The 26,929-nt window shown below is 38.5% G+C and overlaps 1 protein-coding gene across 2 annotated transcripts; it reads right to left on the bottom strand.

The window, feature by feature from the left end:
• Positions 1-677: 677 nt before the first annotated feature.
• kat2b (K(lysine) acetyltransferase 2B) lies at positions 678-26,704 on the bottom strand. Of its 2 annotated transcripts, XM_036567011.1 has the most exons (19): positions 25,987-26,704; positions 22,923-23,061; positions 22,638-22,783; positions 21,342-21,428; positions 20,712-20,893; positions 19,283-19,474; positions 19,091-19,188; positions 17,656-17,772; positions 17,289-17,428; positions 15,737-15,945; positions 10,378-10,504; positions 8,813-8,923; positions 7,476-7,619; positions 5,734-5,848; positions 5,591-5,621; positions 5,381-5,444; positions 5,203-5,287; positions 1,895-1,975; positions 678-1,529 (listed from the first exon to the last, which is right to left on the bottom strand). In XM_036567011.1, the coding sequence occupies exons 1-19, from the start codon at positions 26,185-26,187 to the stop codon at positions 1,336-1,338; spliced, it is 2,463 nt and encodes an 820-aa protein (XP_036422904.1). In that variant the 5' UTR covers positions 26,188-26,704; the 3' UTR covers positions 678-1,335. The 2 variants fall into 2 exon arrangements, with proteins under 2 accessions (XP_036422904.1, XP_036422905.1); XM_036567012.1 differs by lacking the exon at positions 1,895-1,975 and having other exon boundaries at positions 25,987-26,697.
• Positions 26,705-26,929: the final 225 nt, after the last annotated feature.

Genomic DNA, 26,929 nt, shown 5'->3' with positions numbered 1-26,929 from the left:
GGGTGATGGATCATTCTCAGCACTGCAGTGACACTGATGTGGTGGTGGCATGTTAATGTGTGAAGCACTGTTACTAATGGATCAGACACAGTAGTGCTGCTAGAGTGTGATGCAACAGACAATAGGTGATTTTTAGATGCTATGCACTTTAGCACTTGGTAGCCACACTCTGAGTTTGCGTGATCTACTGCTTGATGGCTGTTGTTTCTAGACACTTCCATTTCTTCAGTCCTTATTGTACTGCCAGTGTTTGTCTATGAAGATTGCAATTGCTAACATGTGCTTACACACCTGTTAGCAATTGGAGTTGCTGAAACACCTGAACTTAGTAAGTAGGAGGGGTGTCCACATACCATATAGTGGCCATATAGTGTGTGATGTAAATGTGACTCTGCGGAAATGCACTGTAAATTAGGACACAGACACATTGGTTGGTCTAAAGTTTTTAATAATTCTATAAAATATGCTGTCTTTAAAAGCAAAGATAAAAAGGCTTTAAAATACCCCCTCCCCACAACATAGTACAAAGTCAATTTTTTTGGTAAATATTTTAAAGTACAAACATTTTACGAAACAACAAATCTACGAGTTATTGCACATCTCTTTTGTCCTTATCTTTAAATACAGTGGAGTATTTTTATTGGCTGGCTTGCCATTAAGACCAAATGCAGTAAGACTTTTAGATCATCGCATTAAAGAGCCTGCACCATGTAGCACACCAGCCACTCCATTTTGAACCATAAGCAAGCCACTTCTTAACATAAACTTTCATCTTACAAATATTTATCACATTTTTTTTTAAAATAATAAATAAGTACAGATTTAACATACAACACACAGTACAAGTATGTGTTTTTTTTTGAGTAAATTTGCTTGAAATGAAGTATAGAGAAGGTATGTCTATGTGACTGTTTACCAGCCATAAAATATAAAAATGTACAGCTATTTTTGAAAGTTTTCGTATGTACACAGATTCTCAGTTAAAACACACATGACATGTGAAATGTTTTGGCAGGAGTAACGCTTAAACAAGAGGGAGATAAAAGACTCTGTACACAGTAAGATGTACATATAGCACTGAACCAAACTCTTACCCCAGTTATGCCAAAAGCATTGTAGTGTTAATTCATCAACACAATCAGGGAGAGCTTTCAAAGCTCTACTGACATACAATGACATTTGTGCTACAGCTCTTTGGAGGAACCAAGCTCTGAACAGTATACCCCTTCATGTTGGCCTGAGCATTGCATGGCTCGCACCAGCAAAGTCTGACAAGTGCCATATGACGGCAAGGGGAAGAAAGAATGAGAAAGCTGGAGAGGACTGTGTTGATGTCTACTTGTCGATGAGACCTGCCTCTTTAATCTTAGTGTAGAAGAACTTCTCCAGCAAGTTGGCGCACTTGTAGTACTCACTCTCGGGAGGATTGTACTCCCGACAGTTAGTGAAGATCCGCTGCATGTCTGCCATGAACAGCTTCCTCGTGGTGTAGTATCGACTCTTCAGACGCTCGCTCATGGTCTTCAGGTCTACACACATGCAGAAACACAAACATGAAATTCTTTGACTATTGCTTTAAAGGAATAGTTTGGCAGAAAAAAAAATCAACATTATATAATTTTTTTTTACTTATTCCAAATGCAGTTGATCACCAAAGACATGCTTGGTGTCCAAGGTTTGCTTCTTTAGTTTAGTACAGGAGCTGCCAGTTTTAATAGTGCTAACAGACATTGGAAATAAATAGTCACTAAAATCCGTTTCCACAAATACACACAATATTTGCTTCAAATTACATCAATAAGCTATGCAAATTTGTTTAGAAAAAAATAATTTGGTAAAATGCCATGGACAGATCTTATTTACAGATTTAAGCTAAAAGAACTATGGTACTCACGTCTGCACGTTGACATGCTATTGGGTACTACTGTAGGTTCCTGTGAAATGTCACCACTAGCGCTAGCATAGTACTTACTCACTGCATATGTAAAAAAAAGAATTAAAAAATGAATTCAACTTAGTCACGTTAACTTAAAATTTACACTTCTAATAATTTCTAAAAAGAAGAATAATTTGTTTTACAATCAATTTGTTAATTTATTATTTGAATATGAACACAAACTGTTGCATCATTTTGTAGTGTAAAAGAGCTGCATATTAAATAATGGTAAACCTACAAAAATTTGATTTTGCGTTCTATTTTGCAAAAACAGAACAACAAAATCTATCCATAGTCTGGTACATAACCAGTGCTGCCTTACAGATACAGACGCATGCAAACTGTGGCTTTTGGCAATAAACCACAAACCAGCAAGTGAGATGTTCAGTAAGGTTACCATGCAAAATCTTTGTGTATGTGATGATTTTTCAGCTGATGATTAAAAGGAAGGAACGGAAAGTTTTAATAAGCAGCTAATTTCAGCCTTGTGCTAACAGGTGGTTCAGGAGGCCAACTGATGCTTTTTTCATATGTATATTCAGGTTCAAACATGTATTTTCTTTCTTATTTTTTGTACTGGACATCTGACTCGAATGACGCGTGATGATTCAGTAGTGAATGTGTTTGACCAATCAATGGTCTACAATACTTCTGGCTCCACCCATACTTCTCAGTTTGGTACACCTGATACCACAGCAAGACACCAAATTTGGTACCTAAATCAGTCCAGGTACAGTTGAGTTGGCAGCAGATACCAGAGTATGTGAGTGGTGCTGAGTTGAAGTGGAGTGGCGAGTAGAGCAGAGTGGTTTTGGTTGTTAAGCAGACTTATTACTGGAAATTCATCAAGTGTTATATTTTTGTTCAGTATTTCTTTCTTTTGAAGGTTTTAGTTTCACTTCAGTTTTGACATTGATGTTTTGTTCTAGTTCTCTGGCGTTCTTTGTTCAGCGGCATAACTAGGATCTTATGGATAATGAATCTGTCCTCCTCCCCACCATACAAAAATTACTTTCAATCAATCAATCAAAAAATTATAATGTAATTTGCATGTGTATTTTGTATTGTTATGTCTCAAATGTGTCGATGCTCTCAAGGCATGCCACTCCACCCTTTAGAATCTAATATATTTGGTTGGCTATATAACCGTGGTATAAATACAGATAAACAAAAATACAGTGAAAATAATGTGTTATTTGGCTGCAAAGTTATTATGTAGATTAGATGAATACAGTTAGAAGAACACAGGTTTGTTTCCTTACTTCTCACTGCAACACTGGATTTAATTTAATGGATTGAATAGATAGGTAGATTCATTAAACTAGGTACTGGATAGTGACTGTAAATACTATCCAGTACCTAGTTTAATAAATGTAAGTTTCATCCAGGAGAGATTTAGCTGACACACACAATCACAATGGATTTTTTATTTGTTTACTTACTGCCCAGGCAACTTAACATATCATTTTCTAAGATGCCTGTTATTGTTTGTTTGCAATAAGAAGTGATTCCAGGTTTAAAATGTATGTCATGTATGACAGTTCCATAATCAGCTCAGTCACTTTACATTCCAGTGTTAATAATTACATACACTGTTAGAAATAAAGGTTCTGTGCAGGTATATTTTTTGTTCAACAAGATACAAACAATGTAAATGTACCATCAAAGACACAACAGTGGTTTTAAGGTCCAACTGTGTATCTTGAATAAGGTTTTCTTAATGGTAGAAAATATAATTTCAGTGGATTATGGTACAATTGGGTTTCCTTGACCAAAGATTCTCAGACGTACCCTTAAGGGGACAAGAGGGGTACTGCCCCAGTGACGGTTTTGTACTTTTTTTTCTGAGAGTGTATGATATTGGACAAATTAAGGTAAAGCTCACTGACACCTTTTATCATTTAAATGTGAAGTATTTTGTTGTATGATGCAATGTTTGTGTTCCTATACACTCTGTAATCTCTATAAAAATATTAATTTAAAAATAAAAACTTTAATCAGCCTGAGCTGAAACTACAAATATAAGAAAAAGGTATGCCTACCACATGATTGTGATGATTTCTGTTGGGTTTTGTTTGTAATCAGATATAAGTTGAGTATGTTAGGAAGCAAAAGCAATTTTTGTAAGCAGGTGAACATGTCATTGTTAATGAAATCGGTTAGCTAGAGTATGAAAATTAATGACAGACATGATCTCAGGTGGTACTGGTGAATGTGATATTTCCTGACTGAGGGAAATAGTCTACAGGAATAGCAGCGAGCTAAGGCATCAGGTGAGCAGACATGGCTAATGACTGACCTGTTGCTCTCACTTGCTGTAATAGCACACTCTCTCTTTCCCTCTCAGCTCCTCCTTTCTCTCCTCCTCTAATCCATTTGCAAAGTTGTGAGCACACACCGTGATGCTGTGGGCTAGTTAACTAACTAAGCTAGCTAGCCAGCTAGTTGAACTGTACATCTGCATGCGTGGAGCCTGTGGCGGACACTGCAACATCCTTTAGTGTGCATAGACCGCATGGTTTAAAATAACCAGTCGCATAAGAGATTAGGGGTCAGCGGGGCGGGGGGTGTTTTTTCACATATGAATGGATGTGCTTGTGCTGTGCCCTAGTTTAGTTAATTCTTTTTTACACAACTGACAGGTCAGACTACCGGACTGAAAATGTCTGGGTACTCCTGATGGGCAGTCCAAGTCAATAAAGAAAAATTCTGTTCGCTGAGGGCCCTAGTGCGACTACCCCCCGCCGCCAACCCCCCAGTCACACCACTGCCTTTGTTCTTTTGTTTTTTTTTTCTTCAATATGAATATCTCTGCACTGCTTGCTTCAATCAATCATGTCAATCATTGACTTCTTGGATGGCAATAAAACCAACTCGCATCCTGCCTTTTTGTCTACTTTGTAACAATAATCGTACCATACCGCACTGCCCAGTGGAAAAAAATGTCCCAAAGGAAAATTTGCATTATATCATATATTTAGTCAATTTCAACAGAGTTTTAAAATTTGAAACCTAAAGTTTCTCCAGAACCAGAGAATCTTTGGGCCAAAAATTAAAAAGATCAATTTTATACTCATGAAGGGCTTGCTAATAAGTTATTTACACTTAGGTGTGCTTAAATAGAGAAGACCCTAATATGTGCAATCCCTGCATTTGCAGGCTCTGTACTCAACCAGGATTACAAAACACTGGTGTAGTACATAATGCATCCCATGCATGGGGATAATACTGCTCTTAAAAGAAAAAAAATACGAAATGATGCATACCCATAGGAAAGCGGATGACTTGGTAATAACCAGGTGCTTCGTTCTTCTTTACAGGCTCCATAAAAGGCCATGCATTCTGGTGTGACTGGAGAGCAAACAAGTATGCATACATAAGCTTTACTGGAGAAATCCTCACACAAACCATTTAAAAATGGTCAAACACAGTGAAGTGCTTTACCTTGACTTGTTGCAAAATGGTCTTTAAAGTGCTGTATAGCTGATCTGGATCTTTCACCTCTTTGCTGTAGCAAACAAAGACAGATGTTTCAGACACTTCCGTGCAAACACACACCACAAATCAGAGGAAGATTCTAGCCTAAAACCTAGCCTGATATTCTGATTTTTACAGATATAAGGCAACCACTGAAAACAAGGCATGTATTTTCACCATTTCCCCATAGGTTTCCAGCCTGTCTCACCTAAGAAAAAAAGAGAGAAAGAGAGAAATGAATTAATTGAAAAAAGAACACTCAAAATTGCCATTACACTGTATTTGTATTTTGTAAAGTAGAAAGTAGAATCCTGACATACGTATGCCTGGAATGCTCTCGATTGGAATCTGGCGAACACCCTCCTTAAAACAGGAGAGGCCAGGATACACCTTGCGTATCTGTGCCTGCTTCCTCTCGATCAGCTTCTTAATGATCTAAGAAAGTTATACCATGAAAAAAGTTACAATTAATTCAAACACATAAAGATGGCAAACTTAGCAGCTTAACTTTCTAATAAGGTCTCACCCTCTTTGTTAATCCCCTAAGAACTACAACAAGCACGTGTTTGATATAGTGAGGGAATCAAGTATTCAGACACTTCTGTTTGTGTTATGTAATACACTTCTAGTGAATATAACTACTTCAAATTTACACATTATGCCTTTTGACTTTGTACTTGAACAAAAAGTATGTACACAAGCATAAACCAAGATGTGTTTAAATAAATCATTTAGACACCACAAATGAATAATATTAGTACTTTGCTGCAAAATTGTTGTTGGCAATTACAGCTTCGAGGCAGACTTTGAGAAGTAATTAACCTATTGCAGCATTGTGGATCAATTTTGACCAACTTCTCTTGGCAAACAGTCTTCAATTCCCCAAGGTTACGAGGATCCCTCTAATGGAACCCAAAATCCTTCATAAATTGTCCGTTCTTGAGTTATTTTGGCCGTATGTTTTGGGTTGTCTTGTTTAACTGTCCATCTTTCAGTTTCTTGGCCAGGGAGATTAAACGGCCCCAGTACTGTTTGCAGAGAAGCAGCTCCATATAATGATGCTCCCACCTCTGTACTTCACTGTGGGTATAGTGTTCTTGGGATCATACACACAACACCCTCTTTTCTCCAAATATGACAAGCTGAATTACTGCCCAAGAGTTCTTTTCATGTCTTGTTTGGCCAGAGTCCAACTTTCCAAAGAAGTTTAAATTTGTCTAAATGCTTGTTTGCAAATTTTAGATGTACATCTCTGTGCTTCTTTTTTAGCAGAGGAGTTTTGCATAGGCTTTAGGAACGGAGATGCAGTGCTGTTCTTTGCTTACTGTTGTCTATGTAACTGTTGTTCCTGCTGCATTCAGGTCATCCTGCATCTCTTTTTCAGTAAGTGCTGGTTTCACTCTTTCTGTCCCTATCATTAGTCTGAGACACAATCTACACAATCTGTATGATTGTAAAACGTGCACACACAGATTTCACTGACAGTTTTGTTATTCATCTATTTTATCCTTGTGTGTCTATATGATTAAACTCAGGTCTGGTAGGAGTGTGTGTACTTTTGAGCATAATAGTTTAAAAGTTGAAAAAAAAAATGCTTGATTTAGGGCCAAATAACCCAAACCTTTTTTTAATATGATGTACAATAATAACATTTGAAAATAACATTAATAATTTGTGTGTATGGCAATACCAAACAAAACAACATAAGCACAAGAGTCTGAATACTTTCCTGTGTATCTTCTGATTTTAATATCTCTCACTACCAGAAACTAATCTATCTGTTAAAGTAAGTAAATCTCTCTAATTCCAAGCCTAAATCTAACAGTTACATGAAGTCCAAGCAAACCAGGAAAGCAAGGCTAATCACAAATGTAACTAATGAAAAATGAAAATTAAACTACTGAGAAAACACAGAATGTTAATATCTTAGTGTTTTTTTAGTTTTAAAAACAAAAGACACAGACCTTTTAATTTTACCACTAACTACAGCTTCTAGTAAATGTATTCCCCCTAAGTTTAGAAATGCAAGCATGTGCATGCACACACATGCATAGGTACACACCTCTTTCTGTTGCTTAATGATGACTGAGAACTCTGTATAGGGGATGCTGGGGTTCAGTTCACAGCCCATGAGTGTGGCTCCCTCATAGTCTTTAATATAGCCTACATATTTGGCCTTAGGTACCTTAATGTCCTTAGAGAATCCCTACAACAGAAAAAGGAGATATGAAGATTAGCCATTACTAGTTAACACTAACTTTACTACATTTGACATTTAACCTCATCACATTTTGGTTTGTGTTTTACATTAGAAACAGAGAATTATGTTGGGCCTCTTACTGGAGTATGTTAACCCCTTAAATTTGCAAACATGGCCCACAATTCAGTAATTAGTCTGCTACTCTCCATTCACAGTATAAAGAGGCACAGAAACCATGACAAAGTATATCAGTTTTCAAGTACTACAATCAGGGCTGTAAAACTATACAAATAATTAAACACCATTAATCGCATCATGTTGTATATTTAAGTGCAATCCATTACTACTGTTTTATTCGCTGAAATTTAAGCTGTTTTTACTTCATTTAAAAGCAAGGCATTTTGTTACAGCTACATGAGTGGACAAAATAAGCTTCATCAGAATGCATTTATTACTTACATTACAATTACATTATTTTCAGCACGTTAATGTGTAGTAGATACATGCCAAAGATATGGCTTTAAAAGCTTTACTGGAATGACAATTGTGGATTCTATCCACAGCAGGGCTTCACCTTTACTAATAGTGTAAAATTTGTGATCTTACTAAATTATTGTTAATACCTTACAATATTTTCAGAAAAACACACAGTTAACTTTGACAGTTAACAAGCCGCAGAAGCTTGCGCTGTCTGTAAACTCTTCAGCTCTTCAGCATAACAGTTGTAATAAATCATTCTTCAATAAGCATATTTAGTTATTAAGTCAGGTCACTTTAATGCTTTCACAACAGTAGAGTTTTGGAGGGATAATCTTGCTTGCTGTGCTCGATGTTTGCATTTTACATAGAGAGACACCAATATTATATTGTTATCAGTAATATATACCAAAGCTTAAGTGTGCTATTGCTGAGCACTGTAAACACCAGATGACTGAAGTCAATCATGAGAATGTGTCGTTCTTACTATTACAATCCATCAAAAATGAGTAAGCTCAAGCTACTTAAGAAATGTCTCATTTTACAACACCGCATGAGAAGAAAAGTAATACAACATAATGGTACCAGTACTGCTAAAAGTCATATTACTGACACCACTGAAGAACTTTAGTGTCAACTTTGGAGACAATACCAATACTGGTACTGGTATCAGTGCCTCCTGTAATTTTTACCCATATAAAGGATTTTTTTTACACACTAACCTGCTTCTTGAAGTACCCAATAGCATATTCATCAGCATATGTGAGGAAGTTGAGGATCTCATGTTTGATGTGATACTCTTTTAGGTGGTTCATCAGGTGAGTTCCATAACCCTGAGAGAAATCAGAGTGGCTAGTATTAAAACAGCTCTGCATTATTTCAACACATTTACCATCAAGCTCTCCACTCCTGTGACAATAGACTGAAGTACAGCTGTAAGATTTGAAGGTGTATAATTTTCAAATGGCAAGACCTGCAATTTTAATTATAGCCTACATTATCAACAACCTTGAAAGATCATGTGACAAGGAATGTACATGTGGAAAGGAGTACATTCATGCTAAACACCCAATGACATATTACATCAGAAATTTTGCCGTGGCTTTCTATCTTTTCTGTATTGATCAGATACTAACATACATTCTTAAGAGGCAGTTTCTATCAATAAATCCACCCACTGTTTCAGGTCAGGTATTTTAGAGGATTTCCGGTGTCTCAGAACTATCCTTGCAGCTAATGCCAGGCCTGTGGTCACAATCGTGTATTCGCCCTTGGTTAAATTTGTCACAGTCTCTCTATTGCCACTGTGGTCAAGACACAACTGTATAGACACAACTGTGGGTAAACTTGTAAGACTTTCCCAATCCAACTTCCCAACATATGCAATAATCCCCCCCAGAAAGGTAGTAAAAATGCACATGAATGCAAATAAAAGAAAGCAGTAAATGCATTCACAACAAGACATGTTGTGATCTAAAACATATATGTGAGGTGTACTTCGGTCCTTTTGGTATTTCCAACAGAGATCATTATCTAAGCGGTGAAATTTAACCTAATAACACCAAGCTTGTGTGCCTGTAGCTGAGTTAGACCAGTCAGAAACAACCCAACAACCACATGTACATGACAACACAACCACAATTAACTGGCACTCTGCGCCAAGTTCAGGCCTCAAGGAAGAAAAAGTGGATGCACTAGTCTTGTTAGCAAGCCCTAGACCTTAATGTACAAACTGCAATTTAAATCAGAGTGACTGAGCAACATAAGAAAATCCCCTCTCTCACTCTTTTCAGTCAGTAAGAGTCACACTTTATATATAAACACAAGATCCTGTTGTAAATGAATGTGTGATGTTCATTTTATTTAATCTTATTATGTAGCTTCATACTCTACAGATTTGTTTATTGTTTTTTGTCTATTGTTGTGAGCCATAACAACATGTGTTGGCCAAACACACATGTACAACATACAAATTATAGATCTTGCACTTTCTTTACATTATTTTCTTTATTTCTTAATGATAAATAACTTGTCATAGTTATACCTTAAACAATCACCATTGTCTTTTGGGGAAAAAAACAACAATAAAATCAATAAAAGCAAAAGGTCAAAGGTCAATATGTGTCAAAATGTATTGCATCGCAATGCAAAAACAAAACAACAAAACATATCGTATCATGCATCATTACACCCCAACTCTAATGACTTTGTTTACATCATGTTTTCAAACATCTGTGAAATTCCTCTATAACAGATTAGACAAAAGTGTAAGGTGACTGTATCTTACCTTCACCTGTTCGTTGGAGGTTACAGCACAAAAAACAATCTCAGTGAAGCCCTGAGACGGAAACATCCGGAAGCAGATTCCTCCAATCACGCGGCCATCTTTGATTAGAGACAGCGTTTTGTGCTTCCTGTGTGAAGAGGAAGTGGATCATTATTTACTAACTAACTTGAGAAGCTACCTTACAGTCCAGCCTTCCTTATTAATAACTTGCACTAGTTATTGGACCACTTACAGAAGGTTGCTGTGGTTTATTAGGTTTAATACTCAGGTGGTGTTAGTAACAAATTAGAATACCACAGACCAGCATAAAAGGAGGCATCTTTTCCTAGGTCAGCACTAGAGGTGCACTGGTCATGATTTTTTTCTGACCGATGCATGCACTTCAGATAAAACATTCAGAGAGCCATACATTTTTACAGAAAGCGAGGCTTACTGACATAGTTCTTACGGATATATCAAATGAGTCCTAGTGAGCATCAGTTTGCAGTGCTGAACAGCAGAGAAGGCACTAATGCCTGCATATCTGCAGTAACAAACTGTATGGGAATAAAGAAAACAGCTTACAACTATTCTACACACATCCTCTAGCAGATTGCTAACAAACTAACAGGCTAATCCTGTAATATTCAGAGATGCACCAAAATAAAATTGACATATGTTACTAATATATCCAATTTAATAAATTCAACATAACCTTTCTGTCAGATTCTCGTATACACTTTTAACTCGCCTCCCAACAGCCAACAATCTGATCAATTCACTCAAAACTAGGGATACTCTGAAATTTTGGCCACAAACATTTTTTCAGTTTGTAGACTGAAAGAAAAAAAAAGGTCAAAAATTTTTGGCCAAAAAATTAAATAGGATTATAAGTAGATGTCAAACTGTCAAATTAAAATCATTTTAATGATAAGGAAGACAAAAAAACACCCTGCCACAGCAGTCAGCACAAATACTTTCAAACAGTTAATGCTGCAGCAAGTCACAGTTTCTATGAGGGATATTAGACAAGCGATTTGTAATCACTTTTTTAATCAAGAGGAGGTACAATACCCAAATTTTACTGATTTTGTTTTATCATATTCGTCAGCTCGGTTTTGTCTTACTGATTTTTTTTTCAGATTATAATAAATGTTTATTTTCTTTATTACCCTTGTAATTTTCATGTTTAGTGCGTTTATTCAAACCGTCATCACCTCTTTGCAGAACGTCTTAAGTATGTGGAAAAGACGAATTTTGACACATGCACGTTTTACTGTTTCTTCTCCGAATCTGTAGTTATAGAACAAATCATTTCGGCCTGGAAAAGAGACTGAGGCATGTTTAAAGTCATTATAAAATACTCTATATACAAATTTGACTGCCCACATAAATTATGTTATGTGTTAAATCACCATGTTTTCTCTGTTTTGTAAAAGCAGTAAGCAATTTGTATGGAGTTAATTTTGTGCCAAAAGTTTTAAATAAAATAATAAAATCCACAAGGAATGTGGAATCATCTCCCGATCTCTGTTTGGGACTCTCTCTACATTTAAAACTAGACTCAAAACTTGTTTGCACAAGCATTTTGCTAATATCAGTTGTTGCACTATTAACTCACTAATATCTCTCCATTAACATACCTGTCCTGTTAATCATTTTCTCTCTCTCATTTTCCCTCCCTTTATTTGAGCCCCTGAGCGACGTTTGCCTGAATCGCCACGTGAGCCACCAGAGCTGCTAGAGTCACCAGAGCTCCATCTCTGTTGGCTGATCTGCACCTCACCTGCATGAACTGACCCTCCTGCTGATGCTGCTGCATAAACTCAAACTATTTAATTAACCATTGCTCCACCTGTTTTTCCTGTTTTGTATTCTAATATTTTATACTAATGCTGTTTGCTATCCGGTGTCGACCAGAGGAGGATGGGTCCCCTTTTAAGTCTTGGTTCTACTCAAGGTTTCTTCCTCTTGCTCTTAGGGAGTTTTTCCTTGCCATTTTCGCCATTGTCTTGCTCATGGGGGCTTGGACCCGGATTTTTCTGTAAAGCTGCTTTGTGACAACACCTGTTGTAAAAAGCACTACATAAATAGACTTTGACTTGACAAGCAAAATATTAATTATCAAAATGTCCAAAAACACATTACAAATACAAATAATGACAGTTAAATCAGACTAAGTTTTCAAAAGGATTTCTACTCATTTTCACTCTGAGTATTAAATGTATTTCTCATTTTGCCAGTTTGTGCTGTAATTTTTTTTTCTAATTGCTACACTGAAACATCTGAATCGCTCGTTTGCTTCTGAAATCTTTCTTTTGCTTCTGACTTTCGGCACTTTTTAATAGGGGGTGGGTCTTAGAAGAGGGCGTTCACCTGCATTTTCTATTGGTCAACTGATTTGGAGTGACCTTCTGAACACGTAGTCACACCCACTCCGAGAACTTGCATCGAACATGGCGGAGCACTTCGTAGTCAGCGTAGTATTGCCAGAGAGGATTGCACTGATATATCCAACCTCATGAGCAGTGTTTGACATATTTATTAATGTAACACATGCTCAGGGTCCTGTGTTAAGCTGTGTGAAATTGGAAATTGAAGTATATTAGGTAAACTTGGCTGTTTTCAGCTGCTAGCAATATCTAGTCTAGCTGTGTTCGCTAAAAGACTTTGCAGCTGTTTAAATCAGGGTTTATTAGCCCTGCTTCTAAAGACCTACAGCTCTGCACGCTTTCAAGTATTCTTTACCTTAAAACACCTGATCAAGCTCATCAGCTGATTATCAAGCCATTCATGAGCTGGATCAGGTGTGCTGGGTCAGGAAATCGATAAATCTGCGGTGCTGTGGGATCAAGAAAAATAATGCAGCACTGACCTAAACATAGTGAAGAGTGGAAAATACCACCGATTACTGCCAGCTATGAGTTACTGCTGCCGTGAAATGGTTGATAGACAGTAATGTTTAATCACTACAAAAGGAATCAAGTCAACTTGTCATGGCTTTTGTTGTTTCTACCCACAGAATGCCGTGTTGGTCACTGAAACTAGGCTTCCTATCTCAGCACGCCAGTTTACAGAATGTTGCTGCTCCAAATCACTATCTTTACATTAATACAGTGAAATAACAGTTTAGTCCCATTATCGGCATGACTAGCATAGTTAGCCCTGCGAACTTGAAAGGTGGTGCAGCTCCGTTCATTCACAAACAACTAAGTTTGTGCTTCAATGCCCTTATCAAGTTACATTGTTTTACCCAGGTTGACACAGGACCCATAAATTTGTGTAACATATGATAAACATCACTCATAATGTCAGACATGCCAAGTAAAACGCTGCACAGCGTGTTCCGCCATGCTGGGGGCGGTTCATGCTGAGCAGTTACGTATTAAGAGGGCTTGTTACTCCAAATCAATTGATCAATAGAATGTGCAGGTGAACGCCCTCTTCTAAGACCCATCCCTAGTTAAAAAGTGCCAAAAGTCAGAAGCAAAAAAAAAAAAGATTTCAGAAGCAAAAGAGTGATTCCAGAACCAAAAATATATCAGCAAAATCAGCAAATAGAAAAAAATGAAAGCAAGAACTGGCAAAATGAGTAATACCTTTATATCAGAATTAGTGAAAATCAGTATTGTTTTGAAAAGTTTGATTTAACTTTCATTATTTGTATTTGCAATGTATTTTGGACATTTTGATACTTAATATTTTGCTTGTGGATTTTATTACTTTTTTTTTTTTTACCATTGGCACAAAATTAATTCCATACATCGAGGCTGTGTTACAGAGATTTCACCCTGATTTTTGTCATGCAAGACAGATAAAACAAGACCAAAATAATACTAACAAGCCCAGATAGAACAGAGAAGAGCATGGTTCACAAAGTTCTTTGGACATTATCACAGTTATTGCACGTCATAAAATCTGCCCAATCAGTTGTGACCCTTTACACATGACTTATATTTCTAATCTCCTTTGGTTCAATGTTAAATATATGTCTGTGTGAATGCCAAGCAAATCAGAATTAAATGCAACTATGTATCATTTTCTACTTTGGAGCAAACTGGAACCAAACTACAAGTATAAACACACTCTTAAATTTTGGTTTTAGCCAGGAATTTTCATTTCGGTGCATCACTACTCAAAAAAACAACTTGAACAAAACAAGGCAATAAGGCAATCTGTAGGCCTACAGATCCCTTCACAGATCAAACAAACAATGCAATACAGCACAACCACAATAAATAAAATCAACTGTTATATGCATTACAATGGAATACAGGTCTGGTACGCTGCAATGCTGAACACTACGACTGACCTAGATGTGCTGTACTGTACAAACAAGCATGTGTGAAACCCCATACGTACAGTACATGTACCAACATTTTTATACAAAAACAAGGATTAAATAAAACTTCTCACCTACTTACGCACAAATTTAAAAATCCCACAGAACGGAAACATCTAAAATTGTGCATGCCTTTATTTTATGTTCAGCAGCCTTTATTCCCAGGGCCCTACGCTTACTTATTTTCTACGAAACAACTACGTTCCCATAGCTTCATGTTTCAGCCGCATGTTGCCTCAATGCTTCGTTAACATGATAATAAGATCAATATCCATATCTCTGACATATTTGCAAAGTTGCACATTCCAACAGTTTGCTTAGCTAACTGATCATCTTACTGAGGCTAGCCTAGGTAAAGGCAAGTGTGTTCCTCCTTAAGAATCCATTCCTTGTTGTCCTCTGTATGACCTTTGGTAATTCCATGACCCAATTTCCCTTAGCAACCCTTTTATATGTTTTCTTAACATACTGACAATTCCTCCTTTTTTACATTGAGGTCATGTAAAGAACTTCCCAGCCCTGCCTAAGCTGCCCCTGGTTCCCCCCGTAATTAAAACATTGAAGCATCTACTGAGGGATTCACTGCAAAACTTGCATGTTTCAAATGTAATAGGTGTGCTAAAATGACTGTCCCTCACCATTAGCTTAGCATAGGAAATTAGCAGAAATAAGCAGTATACTAGTGGATAAAAAGGCTGCTTTCAAAGTAAATGTTTCCACATGAAATACTGTTACGTAAAAGATGCAATGTCTATGACTATGTGAGAAAACAGAGTAAAGCTTATTAACTTGTCAGAATATCTTATGCTTTATGTTAGTACCAGTAGTGGTAGCAGAACGTGGAGATGACTAAACAGAACAAAAACCCCAGTGCTGCTATGGAAGAGTGGTGTTTAGCGTGAACAAATGCAATTTCTTGTTAGGACAATTTCAATCATGCATCCCTAGTCAGCACATATGATCTAAAAAACACAAATGGAAGCATAAAGAGGATGGTAGAGTTCAAAGATCTTCAGTGGCAAAAGGTAAGAGACATACGGGTCAAAGACGAGGCGTGTGATGTATTCTTTGGGCATGCGGGGCAGCTGATGGGAGAAGACATTCTGAAGGCCCACCAGCCACATCAGGATCTTCTTGTTGGGCTTCTGGTTGAGGGAGTTGCCGATGACGTGGAATTCAATCACACCTCGTCTCTCTTCTAACCGTGCAGCTTCGTCTCGTGCTGAGTGGGCTGAGAGGAGACTGGTCTGAGAGACACAAAGAAAGAGAAACAATAATGTGGTCAGTTGAAACTATTTTTGTGCCTTCTACACAACTAAAGCCTTGGGTACACTACATGACTTTTGAAGTCTTAACAGATTATAAAAAGACTGGGCACCTCACACTATACAACTGGTTTCTGCAAATTTTTTGGGTGACTGAAATATTTGAGATCACACACTAAATGATTAGGGATCACACACTACTCAACTTTTAAGCTGTTGCTGAACCAAACAGTACTAACTGAACTCGTGCAAACTCATGCTAAAAAATCTAACGTTTGATATACTCTGACTGGTCTGAAACAGTGACTCTGCACCCCTCACACGCTACTCAATTCTCTCTCCAACTGTCAAATCCGACTGACCCAAAAATCTGCAGACTAGAGCCAACTAGCACAGACTCGGCCAGACTTTGAATCAGGGCTAAAATCGGGGTAAAAGTCATGTAGTGTAACCCCGGCTTAACGTGTAAAAGGCATGGCTGTGTTTGAAATCATGTTCTTGACTGGGATTACTCATATCAGTTTTGTTGTGTCTTATCTTCTTCTAAAAAAAATATGTATATTTGTTTCATATTGCAGAATGCTTTTTCATTGCTTGTCCAATACAGGGAACATGCATTGTCCTTATGTTCAGACTAGAGCTGTTAAACGATTATAATAATTTATTATATGATTGTTATTTTCTGTACAATTTATTGCAATTTATGCTCAAAGTTAACCGCAAAGAGAGTTTTTTCTATTTGAACGGCAGAGCATTTTGTCATATCTGTATAACTGTCCAGGGCAGTCTGCTTTGATGCTACAATGGCAGGCTACAATCACAGATCCTATCGTAGCTATACAGAGCACACCAGCAGCTGGGCTTCAGCCTGCAGTACTACAGGTGGTTTCAAGGGTCAATTTAGAAAAATTATTTGTAATAATAATTTAGCATGTTACACATTATGTATTAACACTGACAGGTCAAGTTCAAACTAAATTTTCAATATCATGAAATCCTTAATAAAAGCTATTACTGTTTCTAACAAATAAATAAAGGGTAGTCCAATATCGAAAAGGTGTTTAAGCTCATTTAACAAGGACATTCCTTTTACTTCTATCTGGAAAAAGATGTCAGTTAGTTTAGAAATGTATACATGCTATAACTGTATGATCCCACTATCCTCCTAACCCTTCTATCCATTTTGGCATGTGGGATATCTGGTCTTCTACTAAACTCTCACTGTTCTTTGTCAACACAGTGAACACTCTTGACCACAGACCATCATATTTAGGAAGTCTTCTTCAGGCTTTTATAAAATCTTACAGAACCACGCAGACTCCTACCTCTGGTCCCAGCATGGCAGTAGGGTCTGTAATGGTGGACATGACTTCATTAATCAGCTCCATAGGAATGTCACCAATGACCCGTGCTTTCTTAGTGTCTTCATGAGACAAAGGCTCAGAGGACTTTCGCTTCTCTCCACCTTCAAATGCACACAAAAAACATGCAGCTTGCAATGTGCTAACGTTCATTTGAATATAGCACAGTCACTGTTGGGTCACATTTGCACTGGCTGCAACATGATATTAGAACATGCCTAAAACCTACCTAAGCCACAGCTGACAATATCAGTTGGCACGATCACAACACTGTCAAGGTCTTTTTATGTTAGCCAACTCATGTTCTGAGAGGTGGTTTGATTTTACTTACTTAGGCTGGGTTCCAGAGTTTTGCGTGCTGGGCTCACACTGCCTCCCCCTGACAACTCCACAGGAGAGGAACTGTTGGTGTAATACAGTGGCCTAGCCACTTGAGGCGCACTGATAACTGCACCAGTCAAACAGAGATAGATAGAACACCACAAGTCAGAAGACTCTATTCAGTCCTTCCAGGAATTTGCAATCACACATTCACACTAATTTAAGTCTTGCCACTTTTGCAAGGACTTTTGTCCATGAATTTTGTCCAATCACCACATTATTGCTATATTAAACATGTAAATTGTGTACCTTATCTGTCCAAAAGTATTCAGACAGGTCTTGTAATGTGTGAATTGAGCCAGTTTAACGTGCACCCACTGCTGATACAGGCGTTCAATTGCACAAAAACAACTTGTATAAGCTTTATGGAAAAGCACTGCCAATAGAATGGCAAGCTTGGAAGCAGCCACACATGAGTTGGAGTGGCGTTTGTGATCCAGAATTAATCAGCTAACATCAATACTTGTCCTCGCTAATGCTCTTGTGGCTGAATGCAATCTAATTTTCACAGCAATGTTCAAACATTTACAGTATTCCCCAAAGAGAAGAGGCTTCTACTACAGCAAACGAGGACAAACTCCCTTTTAATACTTATGAGTCTATTGATACCCAGTTAATACGTAGGTGTCTATAAACTTATGCACATATAGTGTATAAATGCTTTTACAGTTATTGTAGCATGCATCTTTTGTGTACCATGCCTTGTGTCATTTAGACTGGGCTGGGAGCGGGGGACATAATTGACAATCTCACTTTATAATGATAAGAAAATACTGTTCGGATTATTTTTAGATATTGCCCAGGCCTAGCTCAGAGCCGCACAGTGCACACTGGATGTTGTACGAAAATAAGTTTAAGAGCGCTTTATTTTACTTCTTGTCCTTTCCGGTATATTTCTCTGTAGAAATTTGGTGCTTATTTTGTATAGACGTTGTTTTGTTACATCATTTCAGTATGACATATTGAACCTTTGAGAATTTACAGTATTAAACAATATTAAAATATTTTTAAATCAACTTTGTTTGCTCTCGTTTCTCAGAAGTACGCTTAATTTATGATTTGTTTCTCCCTTGTTTTTATCAGGAACTAATTAGGCTACATTCAAACCAAGAGGAAGAAATATATTAGGCTTACAATTATGGCAAGCCACGCAGTCCACCCCACCAAAAAAAAAAAGACAGCAGATGGTACGTTTTATGGAATGCTCTTTTGCCAAAGAAAGCTTAAACCAGAACTAAATGAAAACTCTGAAGATTCACAATGATTTTTGAAAAAAGTTATTATAACTGCTCCATCTAAATATAAAGGTTTGACTAAAGCATGGATATTGTTAAGGATTCATTATAATTGTGGGAAAACATCTCAAAATGTAAAATCAAAATTACCTCGAGGGATCTGTCCACCTGATGAGCCAACCATGAAGTCTTCACTCCAGATAGGAGAATTGGGACTGTACACCTCCTCCTCCAGCATGGACAGGAACCTAAACACACAGACAACAAAAAACAGACACATCACACATTCACAGCAGTGTGCATCCTTACACGTTGTATAATGTTGTGTGTGCGCTTTCTTACTTAGGGAAGTGAGTGAGGATGAGTGTTCGTTTCTCAGGAGGCAGTTTGTCTTTCTCCTGTCTGGCCTGCTCCAGCAGCTGTTTCCTCATGACGGTGAAGACAGAGCGCAGGAGAGTGCGGCCAAATATCTGCGTGGCCTCGTACCGTGGAAGACTGTCGCAGAACTGTGGGACATTACAGTAGCACAGCCACCTACAACACACACACACACACACACACACACACACACACACACACACACACACACACACACACACACACACAAATCTTTCATATGGCTAAGAGTAAGATGTAAAACCTTTCAAACAGGGATGAACTGATATGGGAATTGTGGGCTAATGACAATCTCTCTTTTTTTGTTGTTTTGTTTTTACCCAGTTTTCCCTCCCAGTTTAATCATGTCCTTTCCACCCTCTATCGAGACTCCCCCTATCATGCAATGCTGCTGAGCTAGGAGAGTGAAGGCCAGCACAGGTTTCCTCCAAGTCACATAAAGCCAGCACATGTGACTGAGCATGCCAGCACAATGTCATTAGACAGCTCAACATCCTTGAAGGAGAATGCTAATTCATAATTCTGTTATGTCAGCTAACAGATGCCCACAATAGTTAGCATTGTGCTCAGTGATTGTGAGGCCTACTTAGCTCTCTTGGACACTTGGCTATGGATGGCTGAGGCATTGTCAGGAATTAAATTCGCATCTCTGAGCCCCTATCTGATCTTTTTCACATATTTGCCAATGCTGATGTATGTACACTATATGTCCAAAGGTTTGTAGGCACCTACTCCTCCAACATTTCTTCTGAAATCAAGGGAATTCATGTGGAGTTTGTCCATATTTTTGAGGCTTAAGTTTGAGGCTGTTGGAGTAACAGCCTCTACTCTTCTGAGAAGACTAAGTTAATGTAAAGAAAAGTAATTTTGGAGCATTTCTGTTGGTCCAATCATTATGAATTTTTATATAATGTAAAAGACAGCTGCTGACCTCAAACTATGCACAAAACTAAATATTGCAAAAAATGGAGATACTAATAAAGTAAAATGCAGACATTTCAGCAGAGTTGCCCAGCTTTAGATTTTAACAATATTTCGGTCTGTCCATTGCCGATAATTTTTATGTGATGTGATCATTATTCCCTATTTTCAGCCATAAGACATGGTAGCAAAAAGAGAACAGTGTTGTTGAGATTACTGACATTGACACTGACATTTTCTTTTCAGTATTACAGTGTTACAACACTTACAATGAGCACAATGATAAAAAATATGATTTTACTACTACTTTAAATCCATAGTCTGAACAAAACCTTTTGAAGTATTGAAAAAAAGCCTCCCCACACCATCTTGCAAATGTTATCATACAACTGGTGGTTTTCATCTACACTGTGTGCCAAGTTAGCATTTTTGATCAATCGGTTTGTTTTTCTACCTGGTGTAGTTGATTTTGTACCCAGCCACATCATCAGTAGGAACCCGCTGCCTTCTCTGCGATGGCGTCTCCAGTTGCCAATAGTTGATCTGGTTGAGGAACATTTTAGCCAGCTCCACAATGGTCTGCCGCTCTTTAGACGGGAGATGACTGAACTTGTACTGTACAAAGTTATTCACTCCCTGGAATACACAAACAACCAGTTAGCAAATTTACTTTCAAGTGACTCAAAGACTGCATTCAGACCTTCAGCGAATCCTCTAAATATGTAATACATGTCACATCGGTGTCAGTGGCAAAAATGCTAAACTTTTTCAATTCCATTTTTCAATTCAATTGTATTCTGAAAGCGCAATTTCAGTAAATGACTACTCAGTGAAAGTCATATATTGATTGTTCAGAAAAACCATAACCTGTTGTTTAAACAGCACAACAAGAAAGCAGTTACTTATGTAAAAATTCTCAGCTAACATCCCAGAATATCATCAGAGATGCTCTCAAGAACACTCGGTGTTGTACAGCATACTCTAGCCATCTTAGACTTGAGCTTGATCTAGTGGAAGGCAGCTTTAACCAGTTAATTCCTTTGCCTGCACTGGAGCTCATCTGCGCTGCTTAATTACAGTTTACCTGCTCAATGCTGGGTTTCTCAAACGGTGGGCTCTCCAAAGCCTCCACCACAGGCCTCCCCATTTGCAGGATGCACTTCCTCAGCAACTAAGATTAAAAATGCATGTCAGAGCTCATCTTTGCAATAAACACATGAAAGCATTTCTAATTCTAATCAGAAAGCAACAAGCACTTGCATTGATTTTTTTTTTTCAAATTGTTCTGTTGAGATGGAAAGAGTCATTCAAAGTGGTTTAGTATGAAATGAGGCATTCCAGGGCTCAGATATTTTTTTCTAGTGGTGGTGATAGGAACCAGGAGTCGCTCTTCTACAATGCAAATACAGACAGTTTATTTACCATGCAAAATGACCAGTGAGCCTACTTGTGTCTGAGTTTTTATATGCAATGTTGATAACTGTAAAATAGTAGAAGTAAATCTGATGAAAAAAGTTTTTTTCTCTGAGACCCCTACATAGACTCTTTTTTCCCTTACAATGCCCATTTAACACTTTGGACATCTGGTTCCTATCACCACCACTGTGAACACTGTGTGAATTCTGACTCGGTAAGTTTCAGTATAAGTATTTCACATTAACACACTCTGAATGACGTAGTTTATGTCTTAATGATTGCATTAAGCAAAATAAAATGAAATAAAAATTAGTGAAATTCCTCTTTAACTATAGTTTATGCTCAAATACACACACCCTGTCAAAAGACTGGACATACCTAGCCTTTCAAAATATTTGTAACATGTAAGTATGCTTACTTTGTCAGTTTGCAATAACTTAATTGAAAATAAATTTATAATATATATATATAGTATTATAGTATATAATATATTTCAATTTATTCTATTGTTTTGATGTCAGCACTCATTAGTTACGTAATATGTACGTAACTAATGAGTGTACGTAATGAATAGTACGTAAATGTAGAATTAATAATTTAATCATTGTTTAAACATTAATTAGTTCTGAATTACAAATGTCCTCCAACTCCTCTCAAAGGTCATGAATGGTGCTCCATTACAGACCACGCAGCTCCACTGCTCCACAGCCCAATTCCGAGCAGCTTCATGCCCCTTTAGCTGACACTTGGCATTGCGAATGATGACCTTAGGCTCATTTGTATATTCCATACATGTATGAAATTCTGTTTCTCAGAAAATACTCAGAAAATGTGTTTTTTTTTTTTAAGTGGAAGGGGGGAGGGGGACTTTTCACTGGCAATGTACCTTACTGCTTGGTAGGTCCTCTATTGGTTATGTATGGAATGAAAGAGGTGAAGCAGATGCCAGTGCAAATGTAGTCACCTTAAAGAGGGAAAAGTAGACTTGTTTAGTGTCTGCATCCTCTTCTTTGTGGACACAGGTGTAGAGGTATTCCACATCCAGTACAATACCCAGTAACCTGTTCATCTCCTCTTCTGATACATTCTCCAGGTGAGTTACATGATCTCCTGGCCAACAAAATTGATGAACTTCAGAAAGGCATCCACTTCAGGAACACTCACTGTGGTCTGTCTCATCCAACCATGTGCTAAGAAAACATTCACTATTACAGCATTATTTACAGTCTCGGAGACATGCCCATCTTACCTAACGGGTGACTGCAACTTCTACAAGGCTCAAGTAGATTAACAGCGATTGGCTGCTCTGCCCTGGGAGGGGTTGGAGGAGGTGGGGTTGGAGGTGGATTTTGGCTCTTCCAGCCATTACACTTGCAAGCTCCCTCTGCCTGTGGGGAGAGTGAGAGGAGAGAGAGAGAGAGAGAGAGAGAGAGAGAGAGAGAGAGAGAGAGAGAGAGAGAGAGATCCACTGACATGTCATACACTCTTCTGTTTATTTTTCTTGAAGTCTACCCACGTCTTTAAAATTCCAACACCATCAGTTTAGTCAATGACTGCAAGAAGACAGCCTGTCTAAATGCAATCAGGTGAAGAAATAAATCAACAAAAAGTTTAAAAAGTCAAAAATAGGCACTGCTGTAATCACAGTATACTCATTTAATTCCAAAGTAAGAGGAATTCCACCAATATTTCTAAATTTCTGCCTATTTAAATCATTTACATGTAAACAAAGTCTTTAAGAACAGTTTCATTTGCAATGTGCTATTCTAGAGAAAAAATCAGAATTGCTCACAGTGGGGATATTAACCAGACGTCGGAAGCGTCTAACACCTCTAAATGTTTCCTCACAGAAAGTTGTGACATGAAATAATTATGAATATGTTGCTCAATTTCTGAGATATTGTTTTATAACAGTTTTGACGTAAGATGTAGGGTACTGTAAGGCAAAACAGTTCCCAAAACAATTTACGATTTACTGCTATTTTACCATCATCAACATCACATACAAAAAACTCTGAAGACGTGTGTACATTTACTAGTTGTTTTAATCTTGCAGACATTGTGACCCCTGGTTCCTATCAACACCACTGTAAAGAAATCGTAGTTGGTACAATTCTCTATAATTAACAATTTCACATCAAACCAGTCTGAATTACTCTGTTTACATCTTGTAGAATACAGGTGTTTCAGCCACGAGCACTGCTAACACGTGGATAAAATCAAGCACATAGTCATGCAATGTCCATACACAAACACTGGCAGTTGAATGGATAATACTAAAGAGCTCAGTGCCTTTAAACATGATACTGTCATAGGATGCCATATTAGCCAAAAGTGAGTTTGTGGAATTTCTGTCCTGCTAGATCTGCCCCTGCCACTGGACTCTGGAGCAGTGGAAATGTATTCATTAGAGTGATCAATTATGCTTAAATATCTGGCAGTCTGATGGACGAATATGGGTTTGTCACATACCAGGAGAACACTTAATAGAATGCACAGGGCCAACAGTAAAGTTTGATGGAGGATGAATAATAGTCCGAGTCTGTTTTCCAGGTTTTCAGCTTGGCCCCTTAGTTCCAGTGAAGTGTAACGTTAATGATACAACATACCAAGACATTTCCGACAATTATACACTTCCACCTTTGTGGCAGCAGTTTGGGGAAGGCGCTTTCCTGTACCAGCATGACTGTGGCCCTGTGCACAAAGTGAGGTTCATAAAGACACGGTTTGACGAGTTTGGTATGGAGGAGCTCCTGTGGCCTGAGCAGAGCCTTGACCTCAACCTCACTGAACACCTTTGGGATAAACTGGAACATTCATTGTGAGCCACAAATGTGGAAAGCCTTCCCAGAAGAGAAAACCTGTTATAGCCACAAAAGGAAGGGGGCAGCTCCATATTAATCCCCTTGGTTTTGGAATAGGATGTCCAACACGCTCAAACAGGTGTGATGTACAGGTGTCCATATACTCCTGCTAAAAACAATGAAAAAAAAAAAAATCACAGAAACCATTAAAGATTCTTTTAGTTCCTGGTGGTGTCCAATAGTCACTAATGGTATTTTGTGTTTTCCTGATGGGTTGATACTGGAACTGATACCAGATGTATATGATGGTTTTCTAATGAGATCTAAGGTGTCCCATAGAAAAGTAGAGGTCTCTAATGTTAACCATTAAGCCAGTTCTCATTAGAAAGCAAAACCATCAGATATCAATCCTAATGGTTCTGTCTTTTTTTCAGCGGGGAAAAGTAATTTTGAACTAAATGCATATGCGGAGGCACATGCAGGACGTTGTAAGGAGAAATTATCCCACAAGAAAACGTCTTTAGATCTACTACTCTTTTACTGTTTTCAACATTTTATAGACAATTGAGAAGACGTGTGTGGTCATTTTAAGTAGTAAATAACACACCTATATTTGTGTTGTAGACACTGGGACCCCTGGTTCCTACCACCAGCACTGTAAAGATATTCCGAGCTGGCAAGAGTCTCTACAGTGAACTACTTCACATAAAACCACTTTATTTACATCTCAACGACAGAATTCTGCACACCTGTGGCCCAGACAAAATAATTTCGTATGAAGGAGAATTAGACAAATGAACGTGAACTTCTCCAGTCTTAAACTCGAAGTTCATTTTAGCGTTTTTAAATTTTAATAAAAGTGAACTCAGCTGCGAAAATACACGAAGCAGCGCGTGCAGGCAAGCTCGAGCTGCGCGCTGATAGGCCCCGCCCCCCGGCAGCTGTCATCCTGTCAAAACAAAGACGGCGCTCGAGCCTCCCGACGAAACAAATTCACTCTGTATCGCGTTTCATAACAAACTTCACTCCGAGGCTCGCAGGTATGTGAGCACAAACAGATATAAAAATGAAGTCACGAAGTTAAAAAAAACACGCACGCCCGGTTCAAAACACGGCAAAAAACATTACAACACTGCAACTGACGGCCCGCCAACTCTAGCCCAAATGTTTACGTCCTCTTGGCCGCTTTGGCCAAACGGCGGTTTATCTGTTTTGCTCGCGGAAATGCTGGCGTACAACATCGCGTTTTAGCTCGTAAGTGAGCACACGTCGCACAAAAACGGTGCTTCTGAGGTAAACTAGCTCGTGCAGATTGCAAAAGAATGACGGATTGAAGCGACGGCTTTTGTGCTGCGCTTGCAAATTTAAGAGTGAGTTCAGCGAACAGGAGCTGAACACATCAGCTAGAATGTGCAACAACAACCAAAAAAATAAAAAAAAAAACCACGCACAAATGGCACTCAGTTTCACTCTGCGCTTCGGCAGATCGATGTGCGTTAGGGGCTTTACCTTACACGACGAGTACACTCCGAGTTTCTCCAGTTTCTTAAGGCGCGGAGAGGAGCGGAGCTGCGCCTTCTTCACCGCGATCCGCGCGGAACCGACCGCCGCTCCGGAACCCTCGGCTCCCGCGACCCCTGGAGCCGCCGGAGCCGAGCCAGCAGCGCCCACGGCCGGGGAGCCCTGGGCGATGGCCGCGCTCTCCGCCATCTCGCACTCCAGGCCCCGCAGTGGGGGGGAGGGAGGGAGAAGGGGAGGGGGCGACGGGCTTCTCTGCGCTCCGAAATCCTCGACGACGCCGCGCTTTCTTTACTCCTCCACGGCAGGATCAGACATGGCGTTCATCCCTGTTTTTCATTTGACATTGTAAGTGCGCCGCGCGTCCGCTAGGGGAAACAAAAAGAATATGATTCCACAACGACTTGAGAAGAAAAAAAACGCACTCGCTCCGTGGCTGGAATTTCAAGGTCAAATTGACTCGAAGTCAAAAATGATTTGAATGATAAGCGGCTAAAGTCAACTGTGAAGTAACCGTGACGACGCGGGTCAGACGAAGAATTTAAATTAGCAGCTTTAACAGTACACGCCCAGTCTGCTCCATCAGACACACGATTCATTATCTTCATTTATGGACATCAAAACTAGGACAAATGGGAATGGACCAGTTAGTGCTGTCCCATTCTCGATCTAGATTAAACAGATGCACATCATTTGTGGCTCAGCGTGTCAGTTCAAAGTTTTCGAGTAGAGCTCATATCTGTGTGGAGAACCAAAAACCTGATAGGACACATACCACTTTTAAACACCGAGCGTTATGTTGTGCACGACTACCGATTATTTTTTTTAATTGAAATATACATAATTAGAATAATTACTTGATATATAATCTCATAAATTGTTCCAACAAAATTAAAGTTATCCCCATCATAAACTGGTGGTCAGATGATCGCTG

The sequence above is a fragment of the Colossoma macropomum genome, unplaced genomic scaffold (genome assembly GCF_904425465.1).
Source record: "Colossoma macropomum unplaced genomic scaffold, Colossoma_macropomum, whole genome shotgun sequence".
Lineage (NCBI taxonomy): Eukaryota > Metazoa > Chordata > Actinopteri > Characiformes > Serrasalmidae > Colossoma > Colossoma macropomum.
The sequence above is the reverse complement of the archived record's forward strand: the minus strand, read 5'-3'. Positions and strand labels throughout refer to the sequence as shown.